Source organism: Pseudophryne corroboree, chromosome 5 (assembly GCF_028390025.1).
Source record: "Pseudophryne corroboree isolate aPseCor3 chromosome 5, aPseCor3.hap2, whole genome shotgun sequence".
Classification (NCBI taxonomy): Eukaryota; Metazoa; Chordata; class Amphibia; order Anura; family Myobatrachidae; genus Pseudophryne; species Pseudophryne corroboree.
Window position 1 is genome coordinate 800,174,183 of NC_086448.1, and position 16,661 is coordinate 800,190,843.

General features: G+C 45.3%; 1 protein-coding gene across 1 annotated transcript in view; it reads right to left on the reverse strand.

Annotated features, from left to right (window-relative positions):
* Positions 1-6,532: 6,532 nt before the first annotated feature.
* COL14A1 (collagen type XIV alpha 1 chain) overlaps positions 6,533-16,661 on the reverse strand; it is a 258,070-nt gene continuing 247,941 nt past the window's right edge. Inside the window, exons 43-48 of the mRNA XM_063924450.1 lie at positions 15,334-15,369; positions 14,533-14,599; positions 11,834-12,022; positions 10,022-10,099; positions 8,989-9,135; positions 6,533-6,646 (exon numbers count right to left, since the gene is read on the reverse strand). Coding sequence (XP_063780520.1) covers positions 6,615-6,646; positions 8,989-9,135; positions 10,022-10,099; positions 11,834-12,022; positions 14,533-14,599; positions 15,334-15,369 — 549 coding nt within the window. The 3' untranslated portion in view covers positions 6,533-6,614. The remainder of the gene's footprint in view (positions 6,647-8,988; positions 9,136-10,021; positions 10,100-11,833; positions 12,023-14,532; positions 14,600-15,333; positions 15,370-16,661) is intronic.

The following is a 16,661-nucleotide window of genomic DNA, read 5'->3' on the forward strand; positions in this document are numbered from 1 at the left end:
AAGCGGGACCCACTCACCACCTCCCGAAGCGCGGCCACGCGATCCCGGAGAGCCCCCGTCGTGTGTGCCTGACGTGAAGAAAACCGGAGCCTCTGCTGTAGTTACCCGGCAACCAGGGCTCGGGAGTGTACAGCGCCGCTGGGGAGAGCTGGAGCTGCAGCAGTGAATGTCTTCTGACATGTAACACTGCTGCTGCCCTTGTAGTCTTCACTTTTTCTTCAAAAAAAGCTCTTCTTAGGGCTGCCTGGAGCAGCCCCTCTGTTATGTGTCTGCTTACTGCAGCACCATCTTACAAAACTGAGCTCCTGTGCAGGGAGGCGGGGTTATAGAGGAGGCGGCGCTGTGCATTCTGGGAACAGTCAAAGCTTTGAGCTTGTTGGTGCCTCGGATCAAGATCCTACTCTACACCCCATTCTCCATCCTTGTGGAGCCCAGTGTACCCCGAGATGGGAAGAAATCGTTCTACAGAGGAATAGAATTATTAAAATAACAGGACATGCTCTAAAACTGGAGGCTGGCAGGTTACGGGACATACGCTGAAGAATTCCGGTATTGAAAGAGTAGATAAATGGAATGGCGTTCCAACCGATGTGGTAGTCGATCTAGACTAGCGGATTTAAAGCAGATGTTTCTCACACACAGGGCCTAAATTCAGGGGATCCGGTCTGAAGATCGACAGTGTCTAGGTCGACAATGTTTAGGTCGACCGCTATAGGTCGACAGTCACTAGGTCGACATGGATGGAAGGTCGACAGGGTTTCTAAGTCGACAGGTCTAAAGGTCGACATGAGTTTTTCAAAAAAAAAATTCTTTTTTTGAATTTTTTCATACTTAACGATCCACGTGGACTACGATTGGAACGGTAAAGTGTGCCCAGCGAAGCGGTAGCGGAGCGAAGGCACCATGCCCGAAGCATGGCGAGCGAAGCGGTGCACTAATTTGGGATCCCGGTCACTCTACGAAGAAAACGACACCAAAAAAAATCCTCATGTCGACCTTTAGACCTGTCGACCTAGCACATGTCGACCTAGAAACCCTGTCGACCTTCCATCCATGTCGACCTAGTGACTGTCGACCTATAGTGGTCGACCTAAACATTGTCGACCTAGACACTGTCGATTTGATGAACCACACCCCTAATTCAGACCTGATCGTAGCCGCACGACTACGATCAGCCACCCTGACATGCGGGGGGACGCCCAGCACAGAGCTAGTCCGCCCTGCATGTCTGGCCCTAATCCCCCGCTGCACAGGTACAAAAGCATTGCTCGGCGGCGATGCTTTTGTACCTGAAGAATAGCTCCCTACTGGCGCAGCTCCTGCGCGCTGGCAGGGAGCAACCCATCACTCTCCAGGTCGCAGCGGCTGCGTGTGACGTCAGACAGCCGCCACGGCCCACCCCCCACATGGTTCGGGCATGCCTGCGTTGCCCAGTCCGCACCCCCAAAACGGCGGCATTCCGCCCAGCGCATGCACAGTTCAGACCTGATAAACCCGCTGTGCAAAAAAACGCACAGAAGCGATCAGGTCTGAATTAGCCCCACAGTTGGCTAAAGCCTAGGGGGGGTCATTCCGATCGCTCGCTGCAGTTTGTCGCAGCGATCGGGTCGGAACTGCGCATGAGTCGGCGCCGCAGTGCGCCGGCGCATGGCAGCTTTCGTTGCCTAGAGATCGCCTCTGAGACAGAGGCGGTCGCTTTGTGGAAGGGGGCTGAACGGCGGCGTTAAGCCGCCATTTTGGGGGAGCGGTCTGGCCAACGCAGGCGTGGCCGGCCCGTTGAGAGGGCGGGCCGCGGCGGCTGCGTGACGTCTCACGCAGCCGCTGTGGCCAGCGGCAGCGACAATTGACTCCCGGCCAGCGCGCAGGAGCTGCGTTGGCCGGCAGTTACTCCTCAAATACAAAGGCATCGCCGCTGTGCAATGTTTTTGTATTTGTGCGGGAGGAAGCCGGCACTGACATCTGGGGCGGACTGAGTTCATGATCTGAGTTCATGATCGTAGCTGTGCTAAATTTAGCACAGCTATGATCAACTCGGAATGACCCCCTATGTACCTTATACTACAAGTAAGACCATAAAAGCTATAAAACACAGGTTATTCCTATGTCCGACGCCAGCACGGTCCCACGCAGTCATAGCAAAAGGGGACTAAAGGTCTACTTGCAAAAATAGCAATTAAAAATGTCTACTTCTTAGTGCTCTACAGGTTGACGTCCTAATTCACAGCAATTTAATGGTGTTTGAAACATTTTTCCCAATATGGGGGGCTTCAAGCTTAAATGTTTTGATCAGAATATGAACAAACAATATAGATTGCAGTGGGGGCAGAGGCGCCGGCTACAGCTGCCTTTCTGTCTTGTATTCCGGCAACTAAAAAGCATGGGCATTGTGTTTATATTCTGATCAAAAGATTTAAGCTTGGGCTGCAACTGGCACCATGTGGAATATGGGTAAAACCAAGTGTGGTTATTTTTCTTTTCTGTTTTCACATAGTGGGTGGGATGTACTAAACAGAATATGCGGTAAAACCCCCATTTACCGCATTTTCCGAATGTACTAACTGCTGGCCGCCGGGGCACCACCATAGAAGCCTACGGTCTTCTCTCTGCAATGCTGGTGTGAGGGATCCGATCGGATCCCTCCCAGCATGCCCCGCGGCCGCCCCGTCACTCTGCGCATGCACAGAACAACTCCCAGGTCATAAGCCCGGAAGTCCAGTGCCCGCTGGAGATCGCGAAGGACAGCTCTTATCGGTAGAGTGGGTATGAGTCTTTGGATCAACCACACTTAGGTCAACAGTCATTAGGTCAACCACTATTGGTCGACAGGGTTGCTAGGTCGACATGAGGTTTTTTTGGGGGGGAGGGGTTCATATTTTTTTTTGGTGTTGTTTTCTTCGTAGAGTGACCGGGAACCCCAATTAGTGCACTGTGTCCACTCGCTTCGCTCGCCATGCTTCAGGCAAGGTGCCTCGCTGCGCTTGGCACAGGTTACCGTTCCCAATTGTAGTCCACGTGGATCGTAAAGTATGAAAAAGTTGAAAAAAATAGTGAAAAACCAATCACATGTCGACCTATAGACATGTCGACTTAGCAAACCTGTCGACCTACGGCATGTCGACCAATGGTGGTCGACCTAATGACTGTCGACCTAACGACCGTATCATGGTAGAGCTGTCCTTCGCAATACTAATCGCATATGTAAGTGCATATGCAATTAGCGTTGGGGCGATGGCCGACGATACCCATTACTACAACCCGCCCTTTGTCTAGAACTGCAATGACTGCTGTCAGTCAAGACCTTGTCTGGATGTTCCCCTGTGCACCCGAGAGGTGAGTGCATTGGTGTGTAGGGACTTGCGGAGATTGAGGATCCCTTGACGTGGCGCTGCAAGCTTAAATGTGTTGGTGAAAATATGACCACAATCCCCATGCCTTGATTTACTGTATACATGCAATTTGCGGTGTCCCAGTCCCCATTATTTCCTCCAGTGAAATGAGTGCACTGCACAACAACGTAGAACATTAAACAAATCTTTATTGTCTTTACAAAACAATGGAAATATGTTTACAATAAATTACCCGCATTGTTATTTCTACTGGTCAGTTTAGCACCTATCCGAAAGTGGGAATATGTCTGTGGTCACATAAAACTGTTCAGAACATAAAAGTGGCATATACATGGCTTATGTACTTATGCACAAATTACCGGCAATGTATGAAAAAACATCTAAATAATTTATACACTATTACGTCTGGGACTAATCTAGCAAGCACTTTAAATGACTGCATCTACAACAAGGCATTACTGTTTGCATAACTAAACTATTTTATAACATATTAGTACATTGACTGTTACATGCTACCGCTGGAATAAAATTGGCAATTAAACTTCAACAAAATGTAAAAAAAAATATATATATATAATATTGGGTATATCTTGCAGTGCTACGTGGGACGGAGTGAGGGTAATTTGTCAATGAAATGAGTCTTTATGGTATCTGACGGAGGTAAGTGGGCATGTGAAAAATGTACAGGCTGATCAACAGAGGATTATAGCTACTTTTATAGGGTCTTTGATATTTCTTTCTTCAACTACACATTTGTCTACCGGTTTTATTAAGCGAGTCAGGTTAACAACTGGGCAACCAGGATAGTCACCCAGGGCCCCCTATGCACTGGGGGGCCCCCCTCCTCCACATAGCTACATCACCAGGGTGGGAGTACTATGGTGTAATGTGAATTGGGGGCTCTTTGTGGCATAATGTGAACTGGAGATACTATAGTGTGTATTTAACACATTTGTGGTGCTGGGAATATTTACACATTATGTTTTAATAACCTTTATATCTTATTGATAAATTCTTTGGCAGAGGACCCCACATGTTAGTTGCCTTGGAGCCCCACAAACCTTAATCTGGCCCTGTTTATTAAGCTACAATAATAGTGTCTCAAAAAGTGTTTTCTGGATCAACAGTTAACGAAACGGAGATGATTAATTGTATGGGTTTATGAGGAATTAATGAGCTCATGGTGCAGAGTAATAATGGGTTGTAACCCATAGCAACCAATATAGCAGTAAGGTGTGTTTAGATTAATGATCAGATTAGAGGAAGCTGATGTATCATTGGTCAGCTTCTGCAAAAACTAGTGGCGAAACACATGGTCTTGCTTCTCCCAAAAACGATTAACGACTTGGGTAAGACTGATAGGGAAAACCTAGAAGACCGGTCATATAAGAAAACTATTGAGCATAATGGTCCAACGTTATTGTAGGGCGTTTATCTCCAGCCTTTGGGGTGTGCATCGGGTTCTGGTGTCCTAATCATTTGCGGCATTTGTGAAAGATAAAACGTGTCTGCTCTGTTCATGCTGATTGGAATACAGAACATTTCATTGGGGTGAATTTGTATTATTGCCCTGCATAATTCATTGATAGAATTCTGGGAGACACGGAGAATAACGGGGGACATTTACTAAGCAGTGATAAGAGCGGAGAAGTGAGCCAGTGGAGAAGTTGCCCATGGCAACCAATCAGCACTGAAGTAACATCTATAATTTGCATACTACAAAATCGTACAGAGCTGCTGATTGGATGATGGGGAAACTTCTCCACTGACTCACTTCTCCGCTCGTATCACTGCTTAGTAAATTTCCCCCTGTGTTACCTGAATGAAGAGATTCCTAGCTACCTACACTGTACTAGCTGTATGTTGGTCGTCTCAATGCGTTTTCGCTGTACTTCTTACAATATGTTAGGACATGATTTTTGTTTAACTTGATTAAATTATACACAATAGTCTGTTTCACTAAACAGACCAAACTCTCCGCTATATGCATTACTTAGTACTAGATACCGTAGACTACACCTTGCACCTATAACAGGACTCAGAAACAGAATTGGTGAGAACTCCTGTCCACGCAGTACACGTTTTCCAATAAGAGGACTAATATTTATTTATGTAAACAATTCCCAAGAGCATAGAACATCATTTATGTACAAGGTACTGCAGACAATGTATGGCGGCTGTCCTGCAACAGAGGGACATGTAGCGACCGTGAGAGTTCATCTAGCCATCTTGCGCGTCGTTCGGAGACTCAGACGCTGTTTCCAAAATACTTCTGCCGTAGCGGCTGATTCCAGGTGACCTTACCTCCGTCTCTTCCTCCTCCTCCTCCTCTACTTGTCTGTACTCTGGCTGGGGGTAACCGCCGTGGGAGTAAGAGTCTGGGTAAGGCACCTGGTATCCCGCATAGGGGTCCTGTTCGTCATCCTCGTCATCCTCACCGTACGGGCTCTCTGGGCCTTGATCAGTTTGGCCGCCGTATCCACCTTGACCCGCCACCACCACGAGTGTACAAATGATTAGGTACATCCACAACAGTACTAACTACGACGCTAAACGCGGTAACAACGTCTAATTATTATACATGGGCTGACAGTCTGTACTTTTATTTACAACACGGAACGATTAATACGAGTAAGACGGGCTGACAAAAATGTAGTCGAACACTGAACCAGACAACCTCCACCGAGAACACGTGATAGAACACGGACATCTACATCGACAAACTGAATAACGTCACAGTGTTTTGGGTTCTTTCAGAGCTACCAGTTTTCTTCAGTACAGATGGAGCCCTTCTCATCTATCCCTTTAATAGAATTAAATTAGCCAGGACAGACGCACTTAATCCCCTGCTGTAATTACTTAATCCCCTGCTGTATTGTTCTCTCTGTATTGTATTGCAGCTGAGAACAATAGATGAAAGGTTTATGCTAATAAGCCTTGGTGCACCTAGGTGCAGCAGAGAAGCATAGATCAGCGATGCGCCATCTGTATATCAGACTGTATGAGTAATGTACACTGTATGTATATAATCACACATAATTGTTGACTTTCCAACATTTGAGGAGCTCACTGCTACATGCGGACATTTAATGCAAGCGGATCGCTGCTTACTGAGAACCGTGTCCATTCATTAAGGAAACTCGGTCACTGCTACGTATGAGAACAAGTCCATTACAGTCTATAGCTATTAGTCATACTGAATTTATTTCCCATTGATGACTTTGAACCAGTAGGCAGGACAGGTTGTACCACAATCGGACGCGCTCTTCAACGCCGGTAGTCATTGTAAGGTATTAAGCCTTCCCATTGGACAAGAACAGTAACAAAAATGTGAGTTGAGACATTCGGAGAGAAAGTGACCAAAAAGAGAGAAAAAAAAACATAAACATTAGTACATAAACATCATTACACCGACAGACGCATGCAAACAAACACTCAACAACAATGCAGTATCCCGAGCACAACGACAGTACCCATTGTTGGTTCAAACGGTTACACACTGAGGGGCGTTTCTGTACACTAGGTAGCCGGGCAAAAACATATGCCTTAACGTAGCTTGCTGTGCTTTTAGCCATGGTTTTACATCATCAGGAAGAGTTGTTTAATATTGTTGATACTGTATAACACACAGGCACGATTATATCAAATGCACGGAGTACAGTTGAGCGGTGTAGAAGAACAAAACAAAATAAATACGTAAATCTTCCGGATGATACAAATGCATGTCTGAAAAACTCAGAAGCAAAGTAGTTAGAACAATATACCACTGCAGTAATTAAAATGTTCAGAAACCCATGTATAGGCCAATCAATAAGAAAAAAATGAACATGGAAAGACCTTTTAAAAATAAAAATATGTGATGTTTTACGTTAATTATTATAACATTCTCTGTGGGTGTTCCATATTTATTACAATGTAAAAAAAACTGACACATAAATTAATATTTCAAAGTGTGGGCGCATGAAAAAAAATATGTATTTAAATGTATTTAAAAATTTCACAAAGGAATGAATAAAAAGTTCTAAGTGGAAGGAGTGAGTAATGATACATAACACAAATCTACACGTAGATTTGCAAATGTTTGAAACGGTCACTGATAATATTTTGCCTGTTTTATAATGATATTAAATTCTTGGTTCTAACTTTGGTGGAAAGTAAATGATATTTTCACGCAATACACAATTTCTTTTAAATATATTTGATGGGATGAGGTCACACAACAAACACAGTCACCAACATTGCAAACATTACACAGGTAACGGTATTGCAGACAACACGTCACACATATACAACAGCAAAGACATGCAAAACGGAGTTTGCAATATCATTTTTGGTTAATATATCCCGATACATTCAAATATTACACTACTGAGTGTGAGTGCGTGTGTGCGTGCGTGTGCAATTTGTCTTTATACTAGCTTTTCTGCACCAGTTCATCACATGATGTCTTTTTTTTTTCCCCACAACATCTCCCGGGCAGACATGGAGCATTGCGGGGGCGGAGGATGGCAAACAGGGGGCAGTGTTGCGTGGCGGGGGTGTGATCGCGGCAGCTACGTGACGTTACACACAGCCGCCGTGATCATATACATGGCAGTGGCCTCCTGCCGGCAGGAGGCTTCCTTAATTTTTGCTGGTTGAAGGGGTTGGGATTGCAAATTCTGCTAATTAGCATAATTTGCAATCCTTAATGAATTAGCCCTGATGTGTGATGAGCGCCAAAGAAATGGTGAGTGAGTAACGTGGCCTGAGTCAGATGTGGCTGGAAGCGCTGTCGCTTGGAAGCAGCACGTGATAGCGCTGTATGGTGACGCAGCAGGAGGCTATTACACCACACAGCCTGGGCACAGGAGGCTATTACATGCACCTCCTGCTGCAGTAGTGATCCGACCTGTGTCCAAGATGCAGCACTGGATCACTCACTCACCATCGGACGGCTTTCGGCACCCATGGGGACGCACAAGCTGCCTGTTGCAACGGTGCCACCCCCAAAACTGAATCATGCTGTCAATAACTGACAGTCTGATGCTGGACTGCTTCCAACATTGCAAGGCCCATTCGCACTTGCGCAGAATGGGTCCTGTGCATGCAGGAAGCAGAACCAACGGGACCTGACTGAGGGCCAGTATGCGAAGTGATGTGACTAGAGAGTATAAGGCAGGGTACCCATGAGATTACATATCTCCTGATATACCGTGCTGATGCAGATCGGAACAATATGTTGGCCATATCGACTAGAGTGAGCCCAAAATCGCACGCTCCCGTGCCGCACACCTAATTGGACGATCTAGGCAATCGACAGCACGAGCACTAATTGTGGCCGCGAACGATATATCATTCAGCGAGTAAGGACGACCGATATATCGTTACATATTGGTCGTGCTGTCAGTAAGGGTACACGTTGTTCTAATGTGTACCCAGCCTTAGAGTGAGGACCGATATGTGATAAGAGAGTATTAGAGGGTATGAGAATAATGTGTGTATGAGTAATGACGAGTACCAGTAAGAAGTATCATATGGAAGGAGTAAGAATGACTACTCTTGCTGTATGTTCTCTCGGAAAGCTCATGTATTACAGCCGCACCGATGTATATCACTATACACATCTGTAATCTTTACAATAAACATACTTAGGACTCACCATATCCAGCGCATGAGGATGCATCACAATAACCTGGCGGACCAGGAGGTCCCAAAGAACCGGTATTTCCTGGTGGTCCGGGAAGACCACGTTGACCGGGTGGCCCAACTGAGCCTTGGCTTCCAGTCCGTCCTTCACCCGGAGGACCTGCGGGACAGTGAATACCGGAGTTACACAAAACAAGAGTCAGCTTGAAGAATTGTTTTCTTTTGAGAAATAACATTGCAGTTCTGGTCCTGCAGCTCAGTACTGCTGTGACAATTTGATACAGCAATTTCCCATTGCAGCTGGTATTTCATGGAGCTTAGACTCATTCAGGGATCTTTGTACAAAAACAAACTAAGGCCCTCATTCCGAGTTGTTCGCTCGCAAGGCGATTTTAGCAGAGTTGCTCACGCTAAGCCGCCGCCTACTGGGAGTGAATCTTAGCTTCTTAAAATTGCGAACGATGTATTCGCAATATTGCGATTACACACCTCGTAGCAGTTTCTGAGTAGCTTCAGACTTACTCGGCATCTGCGATCAGTTCAGTGCTTGTCGTTCCTGGTTTGACGTCACAAACACACCCAGCGTTCGCCCAGACACTCCCCCGTTTCTCCGGCCACTCCTGCGTTTTTTCCGGAAACGGTAGCGTTTTTATCCACACGCCCATAAAACGCTGTGTCTCCGCCCAGTAACACCCATTTCCTGTCAATCACACTACGATCGCCGGAGCGAAGAAAAAGCCGTGAGTAAAAATACTATCTTCATTGTTAAATTACTTGGCGCAGTCGCAGTGCGAATATTGCGCATGCGTACTAAGCGGAATTTCACTGCGATGCGATGAAAATTACCGAGCGAACGACTCGGAATGAGGGCCTAAGTTTATAAAGTATCTTATTGAAGTACAGAAGATGGGTTCAGCCTTGTAGAGCGATCTGGTAGACTGTACCATTCTTCCCCTCGGCTATCAGATAATTGGCATAAAAAGTAAGGCATGTTTTTACAAGGGCCTTATTATACAATAAACTTTTGTTGCATTATTTGGTTTTACCTTGGGGTCCCTGAGTACCCCTAGGACCTTGAGTTCCCACACCAGGATTGCCTCTCTCGCCTTTTTCACCAGCTGGACCTGTTTACAATTAAATTAACACATCATTTCTTTAAAAACAAGAAGTTTCAATTAATTTCATTCTTTTTTTTTTAAGATAATTTTATTAGACATCAGTAAAGATCATAATAAACATAACGTTTTGGATTAGTCAAAACAAATTCACGGTCAGTTTCTTTTTATTTTGTTTCAAAGTGGACAAAGAAAACATTAAAATAAACTTTACAGAACGTCTTTTATATTTCTGGATAAAGCATCAAACAGAAGACACAGATATTTGGTAAACTATTTACGCTGAATAAATCCTGGCAATATTGCATTGTACAGAACTATATTAATATAAATACAGATGCCTAAATAAAACTGGACTCAGAAATTATTCTGACCTGGGGAACAAGATACGATTGGTTGATTTATATACTATTAAGGGTTCTATGCAAATCGCAAGCTATATTTCCAAACACCGTACTTCATGATAAAGCAAAAATCACTGATGAATTCCAATTACCACTGGTGTTAAGGCGAAATGCGTTGGGGTCTTTTCTTTGTTACCATTACCCTGCCATTGGCTAATCTGCCTGAATCTTTATTTGTTCTATACTGTATAAGGACATAGGCTTTCTGTGCACGAACCTACCTTGTGAGGAAACCGGCATTGGATCAGATAAGCGTATCAGAGCATAAGGATGGCTTTTCCTGAACACGTAATACTAAATAGGCCTATCTGTCTTATTTTTGCCTTGGGACCTACGAAGCTAGCACTCACCATATGGACAGCTTCTGAGCTACCTCCATTAAATGTCAATATCAATTTAAAGAAGGTAGCTTATTTCATATGATATGGGGGTAACCAATATTAGTCGTTAATAGTGAAAAAATATGGGATTCAGATCTGACTAATGACCCAATGGGAAGGTTCACGGTGTAGATAGCAGTACGGTAGTACAGTGGGTGACAATGCTGCTCAGTGCACTGAGTTCTCAGGTTCGATTCCAACCATTGCCTTATCTGTGTGGAGTTTATGTTTTCTCCCTTATATTTTTGTGGGTTTCCTCCAGGTGCGCCGATTTCCTCTCAAATATAAAAACATATTTGTACAGCGGACAGGGGGCTGTGTCTAGGTTACAGGGTAAGTCTGGGTTTGTGGGAAGGACATTCTGTATGGAACTGATCCAGCGATGAATAAGGAAGTGGGGGGTGGGCTTCTTGCACTGAGACCATGGCCGGAAATTGAACTTATGCGCATGGCGCTCTTAGGCAGCAATGCTAACCACTATGCGGTCTGTGCTGCCTGGTTGAGATGACAAGTAGCTCTATATTGGATGACTGTCATCCAATCAGGTGCTGACTGCAACTTCAGCCAGTGCACTAGATCCCTCCTCCCCTGCGGTTCTTCGACAGCGTCCTCACCACTGTTCAGACACGTGGGCTTGGTGGGTACCTGAATCCCAGTAGAGCAAAAGCCCCACTGGTGGTCACCCATCATTTTGTAGTCTTGAAGAAGAGATGATTGTGTAAAATAGGTGAAAATACATTTAAAACAGAAATTAATTATTTTTCTAATTGTCTGTCTATACGATGGCGTGTCAGCTGATTGTGACCCCTCCCAATGGGAGGAGCTTATAGGAAAAGAGGAGGAGCAGACAAATTAGCAACTAGGGAATGAGAAAATGTAAGTCAAGGTGTCCATGTCATAATAATATCATATAATTCAGATTATATTGGGACAGGCAAAAAAGTCTGGTTACTACTTACCTCTTTCTCCTGGTGTTCCCGGTTGGCCGGGACTGCCGGGAAATCCTGAAATCCCGGAGGATCCCTGTTCCCCTGGGCGGCCTGGAGGTCCTTGCCGGCCAGGTTCTCCTGGGGGCCCGGCAATACTTCTGACTGATGAAGACTCGCTTGGTATTTGGTTTAGGAGTGAATTAAACCTGGCCATGTGGCCTGCAAGGAGAATTCACAAGGTTTAATGGGGTGTGTGTGTGTGTGTGTGTGGGGGGGGGGGGGGTCATCAGAATGAAGTTAAACATATGTACTATAACTAAGCAAATGGCATTTGTTACTGATAATTAAATAAGAGTACTCCAATCACTCAGAATGGTTTACTTTACTAAGTTATATAAAGAAATAACTTTAATAGTATATTTCACAGATGCTGCCTAAATTATTCTTGTATATTCTGCAACTATTTCCCCTGTCTGTAACTTGTAACCTTGAAAGAATCCGATAATGCAACACTCGTAATCTGCAATATTCTCTGCCCTGAAGGCCCTGCAGACGTCAGGCTGCCACGTAGAGCCAGACAGGATGACTGATGGAACGATACATACATCCGCCATACCGTACACACTAGCCAATGTAATGAACGGCGGAACGGTCCCATGTTCCGTCCTTCATTAATCTGCATGGTACCGCAAATTATATCTTCTGATCTGAGTGCACTGCAGTCGGATAAGAAGATGCGTCGGACGACGTTCAATAGTTTGTACACACTGGACGATGTGGACAATTTGTCGTTCCGATTCGTCTCAAAATGACAAATCATCTGGTATATTGTCTGGTGTGTACACGGCTTCAGATTCAACAGCTGCTAATAGGGATGGAGCACTAGATAAGACGCTATGCAGTGACATTCCAGTTACAGTGGCATAATCTGAGTTGGGGGTTCTGTAATGTGGCATAATATGAACAATGTGGCATAAAATGTACTGGTGACAGTGTGGTATCACATGAAAAAGGGGTCACTGTCTACTGGCAGCACTAAAATGGGGCGTATTGTGAACTGGATGCATTACAACAATGTGACATAAGGTGAACTGGGAGCACTGTGTGATATAATGTAACCTACAGCACTACTATGGGGCACAAAATGAACAACTGCTGCGGAGAGAGGTGTCTCTCTAGAAGCATTAGAGTGGGGGTCCCTTCAAAATGTTGCTATAGGGCCCACAAAGTTCTAGCTATACATCTGATATCAGTACTAGGGGCCTAATTCAGATCTGATCGCAGCAGTAAATTTGTTAGCTAATGGGCAAGACCAGATTTGGGTGGGTTATATTGTTTCTGTGCAGGGTAAATACTGGCTGATTTATTTTTACACTGCAATTTAGATTTCAGTTTGAACACACCACACCCAAATCTAAGTCTCTCTGCACCAGGGCCGGCTCCGGGGCTTGTGGCGCCCCGGGCGGCTTTAGGGGGCGCGGCTTTGTACAGGGGGCGTGGTCATTTACGCCCCCTGCACAGCTGAATTGATGTGCGGTGCGCGATGACGTCATCGCGCACCGCACAGCAAAGGTCCTCTCCACGAAGGGAAACTAGACGCGTAGCGTCTAGTTCCCTTCGTGGAGAGGACCTTTGCTGTGCGGTGCGCGATGACGTCATCGCGCACCGCACAGTAAAGGACCTCTCCAGGAAGGGAAACTAGACGCGTACGCGTCTAGTTTCCCTTCCCAGCAATAGCGGCCGGGGGCAGCGGGCAGCAGGGGGCACACACCAGTAGCGGATCTTGCCCTGGTGCGGCGCCCTCCGGAAGGCGGCGCCCCGGGCAAAAGTACTGCTTGCCCGTGGCAAGATCCGCTACTGCTCTGCACATGTTACATCTGCCCCCCCCCCCCCCCCCCCGCAGTGCACATGGTTTTGCCATTAGCTAACAAATTTGCTGCTGCGAACAGGTCTGAATTAGGCCCTAGGTGATTAAGCTTCCCAGCTAAATATATATGCTGCCACCTCTTCGAACCCCACCCCCCTTCATTGTGTGCAGACTCACTCAGGGGATAACCCCTTGCATCTTTAGCAACTTAAAAAATCACACAGCAAAAAAAGTAAAAACGCAGGTGCACACCTGTGTTCTCTTTTTTTTTCTGTGTCGCACTGAAGGACTCAGCATGCTAGCTCCTATTATCATATTTGAGGTGTGCAATACTCAGTCTTGTACCAACCATTGTATATCGCATGTCAGAGTGTTCCCTATATTGTTCATATATCTCTAGAAAGCAACTGTATTGTGTAAATTTCACTGGAAATCCGAATGCTCTCTGTATTGTATGGTATGCTCTGTATTATACATTGGCCAGTCAGAATGTTCTCTGTATTGTACATCTATCACTAGAAAGCCACAGTATTATACAGAGTCCACTGGAAATCTATCTGTACTATACAGAGATCACTATAATGCTCTCTGTATTGTATAGAATCCTCTGTATTATGTATTCGCCAATCCGAGTGTTCTCTGTATTAAATTATGTTTATGAAGATAATTTCTGTCTATACATTACTAGACAGGGATAGGAAGCATATCTATGTTAGACCAACCACAGGATTTGGCAAGACCATTTTTATAGCAGCCGCCTGATGTTATAACACCCTGTCTACTCAGCTGGGTTTTGCCTCATCCTAAAGTTGCCTTTGATTGGAATAGTTGGAGCTCTATGTGGGGGGGATTAGGTACTTACCCTGGATGAGCTGCTCACACACCTGCCGAGCAATAATCCGCACCATATTCTGTGACTGTGTGTCACCCTGTGATATAACAATGACACGTTAGAGTACCCCACAGCAAAAGGGTGATAACGGAAGTAATTATTGTATAGGAAGGGTGACAGAATGGAATTTATTGGATTAAGCCCAGAGGAAGCCCGGCCAATCAGCATCCTCAATCATAGAATCTATACCTGTAATTATTTGGGCCCCCTCCTTTTTTTTTTTTACTGTTTTTGGACAATGATTTTTGAGGAGTCTATAATAATGGGTGACTAGTATTGTTTCAGTAAAAGTGATATTTTCTAAACGGTTCCTACTCCGATATCTGCTGCAGCTCCTTCATTTCCAACAGCGGAAGCAGCCCCCATTGCTTTCTATGGGGGCTGCTGGGCTGCCGCATTTACCAAGCTGAGGTATAATACATTCAGGTGAATAAAGATTCCGTATTGCTTCGCTTCGAGAGTAGAGGAGTAATTTGCCCCTTACTGCATTTTAACAGAATTACAGCTGATTGCAGGCAGCAAATACGCTTTCCATTAGCCCAGCTATTTCTCAGCTGTAATTAAATGACACTAGTGTTACTGTGGCAGAGTTCTCCAGGGCACCCTACAGTCCAGGTTTTAAGGATATCCATGCTTATTCACAGATGTAATTACTCAAATTCATTGGGGTTCTAATTAAGGTCACCCATGCTTAGCATAGATATCCTTAAAACCTGAGCTGTTAGGGTGCCTTGGGGACCAATGTGTATGGTATATGTATGAAATACTTACTCTTTCTCCTCTTTCCCCTTTTACACCTGGCTGCCCCTAAAATGAGTAAAAGACATTATTATTATTATTATTATTATTATTATCATCATCAACATCCTATGAACATAACATCAATACATTTAACAGTGCTGTGTAGAAATATGTTATGTGGCATACCATAACACCAGTGGTGCAAGTAGAAATATTTTCTTAGTGGTACTGAGTGCCAAAAATGGGCGTGGTCATGTGTTGTGAGGGGGCGTGGCCACATGCCACTAGTGGGAGTGGCTACATGACACTAGCGGCGTAGCCACACGACACAGACCCTTTTCTTTGCACTCTGGAGGCAAGGCTAAAAATATATAGTAATGTCTCCAGTATAATAGAAATATTATGTTGGGGACCCTGCTACTCCCACTATATAACTCTCAGTCTGTGGCTTCCTGCTGCCTCCATTCCCCTCCTCACATCATGTCGCTGCTCCTGTCACATGCAGCCCTGTCCTCACTAACACATCACTCATCTCCTGATATACTCTGTGCTGCTGGGGACCCTGCTCCTCCCACTATATAACTCTCAGTCTGTGGCTTTTTTGCTGCCTCCATTCCCCTCCTCACATCAGGTCACTGCCCCTGTCACATGCAGCCCATGCTCACTGACACATCACTCATCTCCTGATATACTCTGTGCTGCTGGGGATCCTGCTCCTTCCACTATATAACTCTCATTCTGTGGCTTCCTGCTGCCACCATTCTCCTCCTCACATCGTGTCACTGCCCCTGTCACATGCAGCCCTGTCCTCACTGACACAACACTCATCTCCTGATATACTCTGTGCTGCTGGGGATCCTGCTCCTCCCACTATATAACTCTCAGTCTGTGGTTTCCTGCTGCCTCCATTCCCCTCCTCACATCGTGTCACTGCCCCTGTCACATGCAGCCCTGTCCTCACTGACACATCACTCATCTCCCTGATATACTCTGTGCTGATGGGGGACCCTGCTCCTCCCACTATATAACTCTCAGTCTGTGGCTTCCTGCTGCCTCCATTCCCCTCTTCACATCATGTCACTGCCCCTGTCACATGCAGCCCTGTCCTCACTGATACATATACATTTTGATGCTCTGCCCAATAAGCAGTATACACCTGGACGAACAGGAGATTAGGCTGAAGGCAATTAATTGCTTAGAACTGGGTGTAGTATATTCTGTCGACGTTCACAATGTAGACATTAATTACTGTATGTCGACATGAGCATTCAACATGATTGTAATGTTTTCATTAAACATACTGCACCAACATGCTCATAGTGTCAACATTAACCCATGTCGACACTGATTGTTGAAAT